At 51.6% G+C, this 18,012-nt stretch overlaps 1 protein-coding gene and 1 long non-coding RNA gene across 2 annotated transcripts in view; one reads left to right on the top strand and one right to left on the bottom strand.

The window, feature by feature from the left end:
• Positions 1 to 296, bottom strand: part of LOC121015067 (uncharacterized) — a 3,218-nt gene extending 2,922 nt beyond the window's left edge. The window contains exon 1 of the long non-coding RNA XR_005783595.1: positions 35 to 296. This is a non-coding gene — a long non-coding RNA (uncharacterized LOC121015067). The remainder of the gene's footprint in view (positions 1 to 34) is intronic.
• SFT2D2 (SFT2 domain containing 2) overlaps positions 1 to 17,812 on the top strand; it is an 18,626-nt gene extending 814 nt beyond the window's left edge. The window contains exons 2-8 of the mRNA XM_040451744.1: positions 2,413 to 2,499; positions 2,741 to 2,826; positions 6,617 to 6,698; positions 7,941 to 7,976; positions 8,061 to 8,119; positions 9,899 to 9,928; positions 12,295 to 17,812. Of these exons, the coding sequence (XP_040307678.1) occupies positions 2,413 to 2,499; positions 2,741 to 2,826; positions 6,617 to 6,698; positions 7,941 to 7,976; positions 8,061 to 8,119; positions 9,899 to 9,928; positions 12,295 to 12,334 (420 nt within the window). The 3' untranslated portion in view covers positions 12,335 to 17,812. The remainder of the gene's footprint in view (positions 1 to 2,412; positions 2,500 to 2,740; positions 2,827 to 6,616; positions 6,699 to 7,940; positions 7,977 to 8,060; positions 8,120 to 9,898; positions 9,929 to 12,294) is intronic.
• Positions 17,813 to 18,012: the final 200 nt, after the last annotated feature.

Here is an 18,012-nt window from a genome sequence, read left to right as displayed (position 1 = left end):
CCCCCCCCCCCCCCCCCCCCCCGCCCCTGGTCACCTCTGGTTATTGTGGCCCGTCTCCACCGCCGAACCGTGTTGTGTCTCTGGGCCCCCAGTCTGCGTATAGACGCTGCAGGCGCCCGGGACCTCGTGAGGCTGCCTGCGTGTTCGCGGGACCGTTCCCGTGGGAGGGTCCCGTCCAGCTGCGGTCTGCGCAGCCGCACAGAATGTTCGTTTCCTATTTCGAGCGCTTTTTCGCTCTTGTTTTCCTTTGTGGAAGGCAAAGTAACATTTTACGTTTTTGGTGTGTATTCCGCGGGCCTCGGTTTCCCCAGCCGGAAAGTTCTAGTTCTGTACATGTGAAACTAGGTGATTTCTAAAAACTCCTCCGCAGTGCCTAATCACGAAGAGCCACCCGACGAGTTTTTTAATTGATGCCTCACCTTCATAAATACATCTTCAACCTTTAGTTTCAGAGGGCTTCTTTCTAAAAGTATAGGTCTTAGGTTTTCCATAAAGGATTCCAGGGAGGAGGAAGGAAGGAGTGGTACCTTTGAAAGCACAGGAATGATCAGTATTCCTTTCTCACCTTCTGGTTACCAGCCGGGTTTCCTCCAACAATTGTTAGCTTTTCTTTATTTTGGCAAGACCTTTCTTTTCGCAATCCCAGAGTCAAAGAGACCTTTGTTCTAACTGCCAGACAGCTTGTGAGCAGATTGCCTGCAAATTCTATCCAGGTGCCTTTTTCTTTTAAATGTTTTTCTTTCCTTATTTTGAGAGAGGGAGAGAAAGCGCTGGCATGCGTGCTCGCAAGCAGGGGAGGAGCAGAGAGGGAGAGAGAGAATCCCAAGCAGGCTCCACGCTGCCAGCACAGAGCCCGACGCGGGGCTCGAACTCACAAATGGTGAGGTCATGCCACGAGCCGAGGTCAAGCGTCAGATGCTTAACTGACTGAGCCACCCAGGCTCCCCAGTAGGGTGACATTTGGGTGGAAATTCAGCTTGAGGATGGAACCAACATGTCACTTTCCTTCCTGAAGGAAGAAACCAGAACTGCTTGGAATACTCCCCTTCTCCCAAATGGAAGTTAGGCCATTCTGTAGCAATGCGGGCCACACCTGGAAGAGCATCTGGTCCTTCTCTTCAAGCTTCTGGTTTGACAGGAAGTTTGGAGAGCAGGTTGAAAACAGGTTCCTGAGTTGGGAGCAGTCACGGTTGAAGGGGTTGCCAATCTAGTGACCCTTGCAGCTTCTACCACCTCCTCCTTCTTCCATCAGCGGGTGGAAATGTTGCTGGCCGCTTCCCCCCCCCACCCCGTTGCTGGATGGAGACTCTGATGGCCACACGAGGTGAACCTTGTGTGAATACGCTGGGGTGGTTGGGCAGGAGGCAGGACCTTTGGTCTGAGTGGCAGCTGCCTGTCCCCAGCTTGGAGCAGCGGTGGCCACTTTCATCGGGTGGACAGGCTCAGAAGGCCTCTGGCGTGACTGCTTGGCTGTCCCCTTTGACATGGTGGGGGGGGGATCCCTGGGGAGCCACCTGCAGGCTCCCCTGTTTTAGCAGAGTTGTTTTTGGAAATCTTGGCATCCTTTGAACCTAATCATGGTAGCAGAGAGTCAGAAGAGTAGGGCAGTCATGAATTAACTGGGATTTGTCTCACACTTGGGTGTCTTGGCTGATGCCAGCACCCCGCGGCACACCTGTGTGTGCCAGGAGTGAATACATTCAGCCGGGAGCCCGACACGGACGAGAGCCTCAGTCCTTCGAGGTCTCAGGTGCCGCTGGGAGCAGCTCCTGCCGAAGCTTGGCTGGTTGATGCAGGAGACGATGCCCAGCGGACCCAACTGCCTGAGCGCCTCTCCCTGTCTTGTCCCCGTTTCCTGGGCCCCTGCCTGGTGGAGCCCATGCCTTTCCAGTTGACCTCGTCCTGCCTGGGCGGCTCTAGGGTCTGCCGCCTTGCATCACTGGGCGGGAAATGGTTTGTGCCGCAGGTGGAGAGTTCCCACCTCTGCAGATGTTCATCCGGAGGGAGGCTTGGTGACTTCTCATGTGCTGCTGGAGAGGAGATTCATGGATGGATAACGAGCTGGAGTCCATGACTCCCGAGGGCTCTTGGAGCTCTGAGCGAGTCGGATTCTGTGTTCCTGCCTTCCGCAGTACAGACTCACGCACTACCTCTAATTATGTGCTTCCTGGGCGCCTGGAGGGGCTCAGCTGGTTAAGCACCTGACTCTTGTTTTCTGCTCAGGTCATGATCTCGCAGTTTGTGGGTTCGAGCCCCACATTGGGCTCTGTGCCGGTAGAGCAGAGCCTTCTTGGGATGCTCTCCGTATCCCTCCCCTGCGCTCTCTCATCAAAAAAATAATTACAGGCACCTTGCTTTTGGTGCTATAATATGCATATATGTGTATGTAATCAGTTTTTTTGAAAATTTCAGGTCGTCGAGGCATCTTCGCTAAGCTGGGGCACCAGAATAAAAGGCTTCATTGCGTGTTTTGCTGCAGGAATTGTCTGCTCACTGCTGGTGAGATGTCCCTCTCCTCGCTTGGTTTTTCTCCACCCCGGCCCTCCTTCCCTCTGTTGTCTTCCCTTTCTGTGCCCTGCCTTTTCTCTCTGGCGCTTCATGAGATGCGTGGATAAGAGAGAGAGGTTGGGAGGTGCTGAGGAAGGCGGGGAGGAGAGCGTATTTCTCCGTGGGCTCTTGCTTGTGTGGCTGTGGCAGGAGGGGGTCCTTGTGTGCAAACACCCTGTGCTTTATTTTCTAGGGAACTCTTCTGCTCTGGGTCCCCAGAAAGGGACTGTACCTCTTCGCGGTGTTTTACACCTTTGGTAACATCGCATCGATTGGGAGGTAACAGTTTTTTTGTTTCTTTTTCCTAATCTAAGCGTAGCCGGTCACGGGATGGGAAAATGGGTGTGGATTGTGCTCGAGGGAGGAGAAGGAGGATGCTTTCGTAGTTCTAAGGATTTGGTGGGAAAAGAGGTCGTTAAAACACATCACGTCCAAAAAAAAAAAAAAAAAAAAATATATATATATATATATATATACACACACACACATATACGTAACGCCCATAGAATACTTTGGTATCTTAGTTTATTTTATTTATTTTTTGTTTTGTTTTTGTGTTTTAAATATAATTTATCGTCAAATTGGTTTCCGTACAGCACCCAGTGTGTTAGTTTATTTTTGAAGTCCCCTGGGATATAGTTACTGTTGTGATTTTGTGTCTGAGGGAACCGCGCACGGAGCCGTTGAATGGTTTCTTCGGGGTTGACCGCACAGCCCTCTTGGCGCCCTGGCCTGCTACGGCCAGAGACTTGAGTGGTCATTTGGGTGACAAGGGTCCAGCGGGCCCGAGGCTGCAGATGGGCTGTATTACTCTTCTGCCCGCTGAACACCATCTCGCACCTGACTCTTGGCGCCTGAGGTCAGGGCAGCCCATTCTGCACGCGGCAGGTGCCCAGATACCCCAGGTCAAGTGCAGTTCACGCTTCAGCCACACCTTCGTGCTGCAGCAATAGTCCTGCTCTGAGCTGGGAGTGCGGGCCTGACTATATGGTCCTCCTGGAGCCTGAACTCCGTGACCTTTCCTCTCCCTCCTCCTTCCCCTGCGTCTCAGTGAATGGTCTCAGAGTCCCAGGTGTCCAAGCCGCGGCCCCCGTTATTACTCACCGTGGCTTGGTGCCAACCTCTTATTGGCTTCTTCTTGGTCTCCGTGGCTATTGTCCCTGACTGATCGACTCACATGCTCAGTGAGTAAGCCCTGATCACACCCTGGGCTGGGCTCTGAGCTCTCGCAGACAAGTGTGGATTGGGTCCTCCTGCAGTGGAGCTCACTGGCCAGCCAGGCGCACATGAACTGGTAACATAATAGGGCATGGAGAAAGGGGGTGCTCAGGGAGGGGCAGCTGCCATCATCTGACCCAGGGAGCCAGGGAAGGCTTCTTGGACGTGATGACCCTTGTGCTGCTCTTAGCTCTGGCGTGTGTCACTTCCCCTCTGAACTCCTACAGGATTCCTCTGCTGGCTTCTCTGCCTCCTTTATTGTCCCTCCCCAGGCCATTTTCCACAGAGCTGTGGAGCCATTCAGTGACCTCCCTGCCTAACTGTCTGTAGTGGTGCCTCATTTCCGGCACAGGTGTGTGCATGCAGGAGGGGCCCTTCGAGATGTGTCTTCACCCACTTCCACTCCCCAGCCAGGCTGACCTTCTTGCAATTTCCCGAAACTTCTTTGTGCCCATTCTGGGGCTAATTTCTCTGCCTGGAGTGCTGCCCCGTCTGTCTCTCCCTCTCTGTGCCCCACCCCCATCCTTTTGCTCGCTTGTCAAGACTTTGCTCAAAAGTCTCCCCTCCTTCGAAACTTCTTTCTCCTTGTGACCTCTCCCCACCCCACCCGGAATCAATGACCTCTTCTTTCATATGGGGTTCTGTGTACCCCAGGTATATTGACACGACAGCACGGATAGCATTTTATTACACTGGCTTGTTAAAAGTCTCTAAGCCACTTGACAAGGGCTGCCTCTGTCTTAACTGTCCGTCTCTAATTGTTCCCAGACCTAGTTTTGGTTTTAGCCAGAAATGTTAGCCAAATGAGTGAGTCTTTGACTCTGGTTACCTTCTAAGAGCTTACTTTATGAAGGCCTAAGATAGTAAAACGCTGGCTCACCGAGGTGTCTAATCTCATCTCTAAAGCTCTCTCACATACTAACTTTTGGAGGGTTTTGCTCTGGGCAGACAGTGTCGGCTGTAATGTAGTCTACAGATTGACCATAAATACAGGAAGGAGTGTGTTGTTAGTCCAGAACTATTCAGCAAACCCTAATGGGGTCAGCTCTTCACTGCCTGCGGAAGTAGCAAAGGGAGCCGATGATTATTTCCGGGGTGTGGCTAGGAGTTTATGGCTTTGCCTATAATGTGTTATATTTTCGTAGGTATGCTGCACTTAATTTTGAATGCCAACCTTGGCTCTCCTTGTTCACTCTTGGCTAAAATACTTAAGAGTGCAACTATGTGGGGCGCCTGGGTGGCCCAGTCGGTTGAGCGTCCGACTTCGGCTCAGGTCATGATCTCGCGGTTCGTGGGTTCGAGCCCCGCGTCGGGCTCTGTGCTGACAGCTCAGAGCCTGGAGCCTGTCTTCGGATTCTGTGTCTCCCTCTCTGTCCCTCCTGCGTTCTCTCTCTCTCTCTCTCTCAAAAATAAATAAAGCATTAAAAAAAAAAAAAGAACACAGCTATGAATTCAGGTTGAAAGTTACTGGCAGTTTACAGAGACGTAGACCTATGTTTTAAATTTGTTGTTTTACCATCACCCAGTAGCTAATGTTATCTGCTGGTTGGCTTGTTAAACACTGGTTAATACCAGTTACTCCCCAGGGTGACGCCACCTGGGGCATTTCTGCCAGGAAGCCAGACACATGACAGATATGACCCTCAGGGGTCAGGCATGAGGGTCTGCGTGTGGTTCCTCTCACAGGCCACCTGTCAAGTTCCACTCCTCCTGAAAGCACACTAGGGATTTCTTTTGGAGCTTTGGATCCAATAGATGGGGGTTTGAATGCCAGCTCTTGAAGTTCCTAACTGTGAGATTGTGGATAAGTAAGTTAGCCTTTCTAAGCTTCGTTTTCTCATATCTGAAAATAAGTGTTATAACACCTAATTCACATAGTTGCTGAGGGATGGAATGAGGTCGGGGATGTCCTATCTGGCATCTAGCAAACATTGAACAAATAATAGATGATACCACCTGTAGAATTATTCTCTGCAGATTATGAAAGAAAATGAAAGGTGCTACTTTTTAACCTAAACAACCTCCACCTGTCAGATGTGGCTTTCCTTTTTTTTTTCTTTTTTCTTTTTTCTTTTAGAGAGGGAGAGCAAGCAGGGGAGAGGGGCAGAGGGAGAGAGAAATAATATCCGAAGCAGGCTCCATGTTCAGTGCAGAGCCCGACCCAGGGCTCGATCTCCCAACCCTGAGATCATGACCTGAACCCAAATTAAGAGTCGGCCGCTCAACGGACTGAGCCACCGAGGCGTCCCTGTGGTTTTTCTTTTTAAAAGTACCCGAGTGTTTGGTTTGTTCATTTGTTTCCATGGGTAGGACGGTAAGGAGGCAAGGCAGCACCCCTTAGAGGGGTCCTCTGACCTGGTGGCTGCGACAGACCTCCATGCACTTACTGCCTGATGCGCTGGGGTTGGGGTGGGGGGGGAGCCTGGATAGGTAACAGATCCTTCCGCCATTCAGTTTTGTCATCTGCCAAGTAAGTATGATGCTTTCCTGTCGTCAGCCCCACAGTTGGCGAAGGATTCCGTGACAGTGATGCACCCGAGGCCCTTAAGCACAGCACTTGGCATGTAGTGAGAACTTTTCACATGATGGCATGTGAGAGACAGACAGAGTGCAGGTGAGGGAGGGGCGGAGAGAGCTGTCAGCACAGAGCCCGACCCGGGGTTTGAACTCACGGACTGCGAGATCATGACTGCGCTGAAGTCGGACGCTTAGCCGACCGAGCCCCCCAGGTGCCCCCACACGTCGGCTGCTCTGACTGCTGTGATTACCGCCAGTCACCTTGGGGGAGGGGATGGGGGGGCAGCTTGGGGTTCCGTTCTGGGCTGAAGGCGTGTGTACGTTTCCCTCTTAGCACCGTCTTCCTCATGGGGCCCATGAAACAGCTGAAGCGAATGTTCGAGCCGACGCGCCTGATTGCGACTGTCATGGTGCTGGTAAGGTCTGCCTTTTAGCTGCGCTTGTCAAATGGCCGTTTTTATTTCCGCCGTATGGGATTTTTCTTGTCTTAAACCTAAAGACTGCTTTTCGTTTTACTTTCGTCTTGACTCACTGCCTGATGCTGGTAGCCACCGTCACACAGGGAGAATTCGGGGTCTGATAATTACCCCCTTGCTGTGGCAGTTGGTGTTAGGGTCCTGCCGGCTCTGCACCCCAGAGGGATTGTGAAATTGGCCGTACTGATGTGGTAGTAAGAGAGCTGGGACACCCTCCTGGGGACGGGGGAAGCCATGCACAGGCAGAGCTTAGCGGGAAGAACCCAGAAAGAGAGAGGGAGTGTGGGGGCGGGGGCAAGGGCAGAGAGAGAATCCCAAGCAGGCCCTGGGTTGTCAGCACAGAGCCCCGTGTGGGTTTCGATCTCGCAAATGATGGGATCGTGACCTGAGCGGTAATTAGGAAATCAAGAGTCAGACGCTTAACTGCTTGAGCTGCCCAGTGGCCCCCTTCATCTGTTTTTCTGACACGGGTCTGCTTTCTTTCTTTCTTTTTAAAAAAAAAAAATTTTTTTTAATGTTTATTTTTGAGACAGAGAGACAGAGCATGAACGGGGGAGGGTCAGAGAGAGGGAGACGCAGAACCTGAAACAGGCTCCAGGCTCTGAGCTGTCAGCACAGAGCCCGATGCGGGGCTCGAACTCACGGACCGCAAGATCACGACCTGAGCCGAAGTCGGACACTTAACCGACTGAGCCACCCAGACTCCCCTTAAATTTTTTTTAATGTTTATTTATTTTTGAGAGAGAGAGCGACAGCACAGCAGGGCATGGGCAGAGAGAGAGGGAGACCCAGAATCCGAACCAGGCTCTGAGCTGTGCGCACAGAGCCCGACGCGGGGCCCGAACTCACGGACCGTGAGATCACGACCTGAGCTGAAGTCGGACGCTCAACCGACTGAGCCACCCAGGCGCCCCAATCCAGTTCTTTTTAATCCACATCAGTTCTTACTGGCCGGTTTCGTTTCCTGGGGATTTTAACTCTTCTGCCAAACGTGAGTAACTCGCAAGCCTCCACGTGGGTCCAGTGCTTTGCAATGAAGGGTGCCTTCGGTTGCCATGATTATCACGGAATCGGGTCACTGCAGCAGGAGAAGCATCGTTAACGTTTGCCAACGGTGAAGTCTTAACAGTATTTTTCTCCGTGTTGTTGCTGTATTAATTCGTGTTTTCCCTCTCTCTCTAGCTGTGTTTTACACTCACCCTGTGTTCTGCCTTCTGGGTGAGTGTGCATTTTAATTTCCCTGGCCCTTTCTGGTTTATGCCCCTCGTCACGCACCGTGCGGTAACCGTTGTTTTCTTTCAGTGGCATAACAAGGGGCTCGCTCTCATCTTCTGCATTTTGCAGTCCTTGGCCCTGACATGGTAAGTGCTGTTTTACGTAGCCCCCTCCCACCTCCATCTCTGACTAGTGCAGCTGAAGGAGATTAAACTCCACGTGGTGTGGGTAGGAGGAGAGAAAGACACAGACACTTCTCAACTTAAGGATTCTCCATGGTGCGAGTGAAGTCAGGCCCCGGAGCCAACAGGTGGCATTAGTGGTCTTGGGTGGCCAGGGGAGGCCGATCGTTTGCCCGGTGCGGCATTTTTGTTCGGGGCTCACGGTTGATTTTGAGATGTGATAAATGTGACTCAGTCACTTATGTCCGGTCAGAGCAAGGACGATGAAGCGTTACAGGGGCTGGTAGGAGGAGGCTTGTGAGTCAGGGAGACATCGAAGGAAAGGAGAGTGGTACGGAAGTCGTGATGTTACGTTTGTGATGGAATGAATCATTCAGCGGAAGCACAAAGAGGGAATTGTCAGCAGGAGGTGAATGGTGAAATGGAAAGCCACGCGGCTGTGGGCGGTGGGACCAGCATGTGCACTGGAGGCCGGTTGGCAAGGCCGGGGTGCTGTCGCTCAAGAGCCACGCACGGTGATCGGGCGCTGGAGACCCCGTTATTGGGGGCCGGTGGTGGGGCTGCAGGTTCGGGCCCTTTCAGACGGGTCCAACATCGGAGGGAGAGGGTGGTGGAATCGATGGCTTCTGAGACGTTTCTGTAGTACTTCTGGAGTTTGTCAGGGGATGATTCAGGCCTGCCTCAGCAGTTTCTATGGTGTGCTGATCCACTTGGGAAAGTAAGAGGGTTTGCTCTAGGGCAAAGGGGACAGGGCCGCGAAATGGCTGTGCCCCTGCTCGCCAGACCGCAAGCTGAGCACCCCTCCCTCCCTTTCGTGATTTTGGACTTCTGAATAAATAGACTTCCCAAATGCTTTTTGGGATTTGCTGTGTCCACAAGTAAACGAGCTTCCGTGTACGGGGAGTATAAGAAGAACGATGGCCTGGTTTTTAATGACACACGTTCTGGGAGTAGGTGCCGAAAGGGTCAGGTTTCATGACTTATGCTTTATTGTGGTTTCTTCTGGGGGCCGAAACTGGTACCCACACGCACATGCCTTTCTGATAGACTTTCAGAGGCTCAGCCTTCATACGGGCTCAGGCAGATGGCCATATCCGTGCCAGGACCGACGGTGTTGCGCTCTTTGCGGGCCGACCAACTCACTCCCTGCCTGACACACGGGCCTGGTCCGTTAAGGTTGTGGCCTCCTCCCTGCGGGGTCCTCCTCTCAGAAGGGGCTGAGCCAACTGGGCTCTCGAAGAATCATAGCATAGCTTGCTTATGTTTTTATCCGTTGAGCAGTTGGTCGTGGGTTTTTTTCTTTCTGTTCTCTTATCTTTCAAGCTTAATAGGAGCAGAGCAGAAAATTATCCCTGTCAGTTACACTCTGTCGAGGATTTGTAAATATTAGAGGACAAGTGATCAAGGTTTTATTTGGTACTGTTTCAGAATAGGACTCTGTACCACCTGGATATGTGGGATCTGCTGGCTCATTTGGTTACAGCAGTGACCTTGTGAGGCTGAGGGGACAGGGTTGCTTCCACGTGGGTCTTCTGCCCTTCTTTGGCCACAGACGACCCTCCGTCCCTCCCCACCTGAACGTGTGGCACAGCTCGCGTTCACGTGTGGGTGCGAGCGTGCGTGTGCGTGTGTGCGGCCTGCACGCTGGGGAGGGAGAGGGTCACAGCTCAGGGCCCGTTCCTCCCGGTGTGCGATCTTCCACTCCCTCCGTCTCATTTCCACTTGTGTTTGTTTTCGTTGCAGGTATAGCCTTTCCTTCATTCCGTATGCAAGGTAAGACAGACTGTATTTCGGACTGTAACTGATGGTATGTTCGCAAAGGGCGTTTAGTTCAGAGCGCTTTCAGAGAGCACATGTTACCTTCATTGAAATTCTTTGAGACAAACAGGTAGATGTCATACACCTGTTTTGTAGATTAGGAAGCCGAGGGCCCTCTCCACCCCGCTCCCCCATGTTTCAGGGACAACAGGCGCTGACCCAGGACCACCAGTTCCGGTGGCGTGAACATTCTCCTGTGATACAGAGTGTGTTTGCGCACACGATCACTCTTTGTAACTTGTAGCTTTGCGGAGAGATCTGCAAGGGGAACGTCACTTTAATATCACCGAGGAAGGCGGGCGGGGGTGGGGGGTGTCTAAGCTCATGCCCGTTTTCTCGCGGTGTCATTGAGAGTGTCTGAGAGGAGTTTACAGACGGAATATAAGCAGGGCCAGTTCTCGCAGGACCAGGGTTTCCTAAGTAGCAGTGTGACCTCGGGCAACTTGCTGGACCCCTCTGGCCTTAGTGGACTCAGTGGACAAGCAGAGCGTTGGACCAGATCACCCCCCCTTCCAGCTTCCACACCGCCTTCAATTGGCACTTCAGCCACGGGCCTCTCAAAACTGTGATCTTTGCCTGACTCTGTTCTCCTGCAACCATTCGATCTCCACTCATCTGTCACCACCTGTCAACTAAAAAAAGAAGGTTTTTCCTTAACCGTGGAGAAGAAAAATCGCATGGGAGCGGGGAAGGAGGGAAAGCAGCCCCGCGTCTTCACGCATTCTGAGTGTGCTGCTGACAGGGATTTGAAGACGCCGGGGAGTGTCCGACGAGAGGTTCACAAGTCCATCAACACAAGGGCAGCCGTGTGGCTCGGGAGTGGGTTCTAGGGGAATAACAGGAAAATTCAGCCTGCTAACCCAGCCGGTTCGGGGAGATGGGGGGCTGTCTTGGGAAACTAGGTTTTTGCATGAAATCAGCCTGAGCCTCCAGTGGGGTATTTACCAGCTTTGCCAACAGGGTGAACGTGTCATCGTGCCCGGACCAGTAGCCTAGTTTGCAGGGCCCGGTGCAAAATGTAAATGTGGGCTCCTTGTTAAAAAGATGACGGAGGATTTCACGATGGCAACCACGGGGCATTAACCTAGGCGTGGAACCTTTGAAGTAGGCGGCCCGGTGCAACTCTACACGTCTCTTACCCATGAAGCTGGGCCTGCGTGGTGCCGTTCTTCAAGGGTTGCAGACTTGACCTGGATCGGCATTTCTGGAGCTTAGGCACAAGTGATGACCGAATGATAGAAAGCTACTTGTAGCAGTGAATTTCGTGTGCTGACTAGTAGGGCAGGAATCACAGAGAGAGGCCCTGCGCTCCCACAGTGTTTCACAGAAATAGTGGTTATGTGGTGGAAAAGGCTTCTGTGGTCAGATACGTTTGGGTAGAGGTTAAGCAAAATTAGGTGGTCGTTCCGGGTCCTTGAATATGTTGTGTGTGTTGTCAGCTGCCATGAGGGATCTTACTTGGTTGTAAAACCCTTTCTTGTGCAGAGCATCTCCCAGGACTACAGGACAGAACATATCTTAAGAAATGCAGCTCTAGAAATTATCTTTGTACTAAGACACAGCGCCTGCTCATGCAAATGCATGCACTTACCCCTCCCTGCCTCCGTGACTCCCGGTATCCTTGGTGTAGGGGCAGCGGAGAGCAGAGGGACTGGGGTGGGAGCCCTGGCACACAGCCGGGTTTGGTGGGGCTGGGACAGTAATTGGGTACCCACTCTTTCCTTCCACTCTGGACACTGAGTTCTGAGGAGTAGGTGCCTGGTGCAGGCCTAATACAGCAGGTTAATACACCCTCAGTCACTCCAGAGAGCCCCCTATGCTAGGGAGCTCCTGACAGCTGTCCCTTAGCAGGTTTCTGCTGCTTGCTTAGGACGAAGAAAGGCCCTGGTGACTATTTGATCTAATGTTTTCAGCGCGTAGAGTGATTCTGGTTGATATTAAAACGCACAGTCCTAAACTCTTGGTTTCTGATAATCTCTACTTTTTCCCCTGTCTTCTCCTTTGGTTATCATGAATGGCTATCAGTTATTAAATACCTACTCTATTTGGTGTATTCGTTCCTGCGGCTGGTCTTTAGGGTGAGAGGGACACCCCCTTTTACAGATGAGGAATCTGAAACTCAGCAAGACAAATAACTTGCCCACAGTAACACTAATTTGGAGCTGAGGTTTGGTGCCAGGTAGATTGACCCCGTAGTGCAGGTGCTTTTTGCTCTGCAGGGTGCTACTCTGGGTACCCTGGAAATCTAAAGGAGGGGCTTTACCGCTTACGGGGCCTTTGGGGTGATGACCTCTCATTTATCTCTGTGCTTTTCCTCCTAGGGATGCCGTGAAGAAGTGTTTTGCTGTGTGTCTTGCATAACCCATGGTCCGTTTTTGCAAAGCTTTGGAAGAAGGCACCATGCCCGGAAGCTGGTGGATGGTTTTGTAAATACCTTCTAAACCTCTTGCAGACACGTGCCTTTTCTCTCGCAGCCGCGTGTTGCTTGTGAGCCGAACATTGGAGGGCTGCTTTTGGAGGCAGTGTTGGTTTCGCAGACCCAAACGTCTATAGCACGGTGTGAGAGATGGGTTCTGGATCTTAGGGAGTAGAATATTCCTCGTGCACCTGTTTCCCTTTTGGATGGTGTTCCCCTGGAGTCTCATAAATAAAAACCTCATTAAGCAGCAGCAGATAAGCCTTGGGGAGCCAGTGATCCCCAGGTGACGACAGGCAGCGCCATCAGGGAAGGCAGGGGTGTGACAATAAGGGACAGAGTTTGGGGGTCAACGGGGACTTGGTAGAGTGGCCCTCAGGGGGGGGACCATTCCTCCCCCCTACCCCTACCCCCCCCCCCCCCCAGCCGCCACCTCACACAGTGTGGGTGTGCTTCTGGTCTGGGGTCTGGGAACCCGTGGTTCTCTGCGGTGACCTCTGTATACAAACCCGTGGAAGTTCTGGTCATGGAGTGACCTGGAAAAGGAGCGCTTTTTGGTGGCACGTGTTGTTTTCAAATCTGAACGTCAGCCTTCTTGGTCTTCTGATTCCACACCTGACGATGCTTTTTCAGTGCACACTCTTTTTCTCTTGAGGTTTCCTTTCTCCCCCTTACCCCACCCCCCAATCTTTCCTCGTGACCTCTTAGAACTAGACTGGGGACAGAGCTGCGACAGAACACACACGGTTTGCTTTTGCACAAGAGCTGACAGGAGGTGAAAAATCTCGCTGCTCCTTACTGTATTTTTTGTTTTTTTTTTCCATTATTTATAAATGTTGCTTTTAAACTGATCCCATTTTCCATCCTGCCCTGGAATGGGGCCAGGGGTGAGTGGGTGGGAAGACAGAGCCCCACTGTGGGGCCCGCAGGAAGGAGGCACGCCTGCCCAGTGACCTTTAAACAAGTGCCAGTGTTTGCACTCGAGGCCCAGACACCAGGGCGGGACGCCGTGGACCGTCGGGTGGTTCCGTTGCTGGCCCTGTCTACACACAGGGTGCATTGTCCCCTGGGCTTCGTCTGGTCCTCACGAGAGCCTGGTGACAAGGAGGTGATGGTTCTGTCACTGGGCAGTCCGGGAAGGCAGGCTCAGAGAGGTTAGCAGATTTCCCTAAAGCCACAGCCGGTGGCAGAACTGGGCCCGGAGCCTGGGTGCCCCAGCTCCAGTCTCCTCCACGACCCCGCGTTTCCCAGTGTGGCTCTGGAGGTGCCTCCTCTAACTGTTTTGCCTGTTCTGTTTTCACCAGCCAAGCCCGCGCCTTTTCCGGTCCTGTTCTCTTTACGTCACTGCACTGTCTCCTGCCCAGCCTCCCTTTGGGGAAGCTTCCTTCTGGATCCGTAGGATCTCCGTTGTTCCTTTGTGTGCCCTTTCAGCTCCTCCTTGCTGCCTGACCATCATAAATACCCTGTCTTGACGGCCAGAGTTCTTGGCATTGCAGGGCCTCTGAAGCAAGCCCACAAGTGAAGTGTCTTCGGGGTCGCTTTTCTGTTCTCTACCCAGGTCTGGCTAGTCCACTCGGGTTCTGGCTCTGGGACCTCCAAACCAGAGGCTGTGATGTGCACTCGTGGTCTTCTTGCTTGTGGCCAGTTGCTAAATTCGTTCTCCTGTTGCAGCTGAGAAGCTGAGACCTCAGAGCTGCTAGCGTTTTCCTCCAAGCTGCGAGGTATGAGCTGGCCCGATAGGGCCAGAGTGAGGGAGCCAGCCTTACCCAGTCCTCTCTAGGCTGTGGAGGGCACCCTGTTTTATCCCGAGGTCCCTAACCTGCCTTCAGCCAGAAAGGGAAGTTATGTGCTACCTTCTGGCTTTTGTGGAGCTCTTTCACGTCTGAGGCGGCTCCAGGAGGTCGCTCAGATCTCAGAAGTGCTCCAGGAACGGGCCCAGAAGAGGTCAGGAGTGTCCATTGTTCCCTCTCTTCGGAGCCGATGTGAGGCTAGCCTGTCTCTACGGGCTCCAACCAGCCTGGAGTAACTAAAAGGCTGATCCCTGTGACCCTTTTCAATGTCTGGACTGGACTTTGTGGGACACGAGGTCGAGACACCTTTTGAGATGTCACCAGGGCTGCGTAGCTTGGTGGTAACGGATGTGGGCTTTAACGGCCAACGGGTCTGTGTGTGTTGTGACTCAGTCACATGCTGGTGTCAGGTTGAATAAGTTACTTGAGCTCCGTTCCTCACTTTGCTTATCTGTTTAGAAACAAAGGAGATAACAGTTCCTGCTGGATCTTCGTAGTACATCAGTGAGCTGTGTATCAGGTGCTTAGCCCAGGGCCCAGGATAGGTACAGGATATCTCTGTGAAAGGAAGGTATTATTACTTAGTCCCAGAGATAACAGGTGACCTTTGAAGGGGACGGGATGAATGTCTCTGATGGCTAACTTATCAAAAAAAATATTTATCCAGCATTATGTCTAGCACAGTAGACGTGGCCATGCATTGTCTCCTGTAAAATTCGCAGTGACTTTGCAGGCTGGTGGCCCTGTTTCCGGCACTGAAGAGAGGGAATAGCCTCAGGGCAGTGGTCCCTCCAGGTCTCACCAGTAGAGGGCGCGGGTTCTTGGGTTAAAGCACCTGCTTTGCCCTAACGTGTGGCCTGCGACCGGTTGGCGCTCACACAGCTCCGTCTGGACGGTGTCGGCAGCTTTTGGATGATCCCGTCTTTCAGAATCTTCCAGACTCCTGCATTTCCCTTCTGCCCCCTCCCCCTTTGGTTTTCCCTACTTGTTTCTGCCCACTGCACTGTGGGAGGAAGAAATCCATGTCAGATACGCTGAAATCTGTAACCAGGCAACAGTTCTGGTTGTAAGCACCCTCTTTGGGGGGGCGAGTGGGGAATTAGAGTTCGGACCCCATGGCCGGCAGGCTGGCGGCCGTCTTGGCTTCCCTGCCCGCCGTCCTGCCTGTTTACTGCTGGGGGAAGCAGAGGTCGTTGCATTTTTGGAACGAAGGGAACCATTGAGGCGACTTTTTTTGCGCCTGGGAAGGATGCTCCCCAAGGGGGTGCCTCCAGCTGCATGGGAGCAGTGCCCCCAGTGCTCTTCCCTCTGCTCCCCAAGGCTGGACAGCCGTCCCCCCACCCTCGGAGCCTGCCGTTGGACCCCCTGCCACCCGTCTCACCACCTAGGAGGTTTCCCTTCTGCCCACCGACAGTGCTCACAGGCAGCTCTGGCTGCCAGATCGTGTGTGTGGCCGTGCCCCTCCCTAGCCACTGCTGCCTGGGCCCGGCTGGCTGTTCCCTGGGAAAGTGGGACACCGTCCCCACCTGGGCATTTCCCCTGGGCTGCCGATCTCAGTGCTCAGAGCCTCTCTCCCTCATTGTTGTATGGGGACTTCGTGGGGTATCCCTCTGAGGGCCCCCTCCCTCCCACCCCAATCAGGGTGCGCTCAGGGAGCAGGAAATCAAACCTTGAGATGCATCTAAATCAATTACTTTGGATACTTCCATTAGAAAAGGTGAGGAAGAAGTAAGGCACACCCTGGGAACAGGGTGTGGGAGATACTGGTTTGGCCGCTTCTGCTTTTGAGAGCTCCAGGAGCGTGACAGGTGTGTCCCTTGGGGGACTGAGTTAGGAAACTGAACTCAGCCCTCGGGTTCCCGTGGCTGTGGGTTCCCTTTTCCGTGGGGCAGCCCACACCGGGGCTGGCTGCCTCACCTCTTCCCTCGACAACACCCAACCAGAGTCAGCTGCAGGATTACAAATTAGTTACAAGTTTACAACCCGTCCTGGACCTCGTTTTCAGCAAATGAAATGCTCGTTTTCATTTTCAGCCAATGAAGAAAACCCATGTTTGTAGATTTTTGGCATAGTTTTCTTGATTTTTAAAATCTAAAAAATGTTTTGGATGTTTTAAGATGTCCTGTAGTTTTTCTCAGATAACAGTTTATAAAAAGCTAACAGACCTACATCTGAAGTTAAATACAGATTTATATCTGAAACTCTTGATAGGATATTAACAAAAGAATGTAGGATGTTTGACTTTTTGGGAATTCTTATTGGAAAACCTGGGAGATTAAATCACGTGTCTTTAAATCACGTACCTTCTAAGTCACAGTTCATGAATTTTATGAAATTCTGAGATCTGGAGCATTTTTAGATGAGTAAAAAGTGTTTTGCAGTTTATTTGAGCCCGGTTCCTTCAGGATAGGCTGTGTAGTCCCGTCTGGGCTGTTTCCAGTTCTATCACAGGCCACCCTGCGAGTCCCTGCTACACCAGGCTTTGTTCTTGGTCGCTCAGGGATTCGTTGTGCAGAAAGGCCTCACGAAGCTCGAAAACTCATGCTGGCAGGGATCTGACCCTAAAGCTTGTGGGCAGAGCCCGGTGAGGCAGACGGGAGCCGCGGGGCCCTTGTTCAATGCACACCGACCAAATACAATTCCATTCTTCCTAGCAGGAGCTGATAGGCTGATGATGGGCTGAGAAGTGCACAAAACATTTTCTGTGGACGGGATGAGCTGAAAGCAGGCAAGAGCGAGTTCACTAGGCAGGTGATAGGTAGTTCTCTAGGACCAGATGCGGCTGTTTGAAATGAAAAGTCAGTCCACAGCTTTGTCGTAAACAGCTGATGCTGATGTGTGTATTTACCACAAGGTAACCAAAAAACCTTTGCGGACAAACATTCCCCGATTAAGGGGGCTGCCTGGCCTCAACATCCTCGTGAGGTATCCTTGAAGACCAAATAAAGACGTATCTGGGCAGAGTGTCATCCTCTGTCTGTTGAACTTCCGTACTGCAGCTAGTGAGCCTTTACTTGTAAGTACAAGTGAATCTTGGCATTTGTTGGACACCCTAAAGGAGAAGTCTAGTTGACTTTCAGTTTCGTGGTCCTTCTGCTGTGAAGAGTGTTTGTTTTGCCTTTTTCAATGTTTGCTTGACTTTGCCACTTTGAACAAGGAAAGGAAAAATGTTAAATCCTCCCAGCTCTGATCTTTTGTGGCTTTTGTAAATTCTGATTGTGAAGTTGGGGATAAAGACGTTCAAAGCCCGTGGATAATTTACATGCCTTCAGAACCTTGTGCCTGTTGTAATACCATGAGCTTTTAAAACACTTTGTTAAAACATGAATCGATTTTTGCAATTGTATAGAGATATTCAACTAATTTTGAACGCTGCTGATTGCATAACTGAGTTTTTTAAATCCAAAAATATATTCTTGTCTGCTACTTTTCCTACCTTGAGATTCTGTTTCATAAAAGTGTTTCTTTTTTTTGCTAATGCATTTCAAAGGGAAAGAATTTTGCGGACGATGAAGCTGTTTTTTCCCCCAAAGCATTATAAAACTGTTCTTAATTTTTCTTCTCTTGCTTTTTGTTTCCTTCTCCAATAAATGATTGCATTATGGTCTTTAATAAATCTAATACTGTCTCGTATTCATGTTTGTTTTCCCGGGAGTCACTAAGCCAAATGAAGGTTGTATGACTGCAAGATAAGACCCTGCCCTCATTTTGCATTCGTAGTACGCAGCATGCATTGTTAAGCGCTTAAAGTTGTTTTTGAGCTAACTTGGTATGTAGTCGTCTTTCTCCAATGACTTGGGGATAACATGGCTCTAAGTTTTGAAGAGTTTTGA

This window comes from Herpailurus yagouaroundi, unplaced genomic scaffold (assembly GCF_014898765.1).
Source record: "Herpailurus yagouaroundi ecotype Mexico unplaced genomic scaffold, PumYag 205, whole genome shotgun sequence".
NCBI classification, from domain to species: Eukaryota; Metazoa; Chordata; class Mammalia; order Carnivora; family Felidae; genus Herpailurus; species Herpailurus yagouaroundi.
The sequence above is the reverse complement of the archived record's forward strand: the minus strand, read 5'-3'. Positions and strand labels throughout refer to the sequence as shown.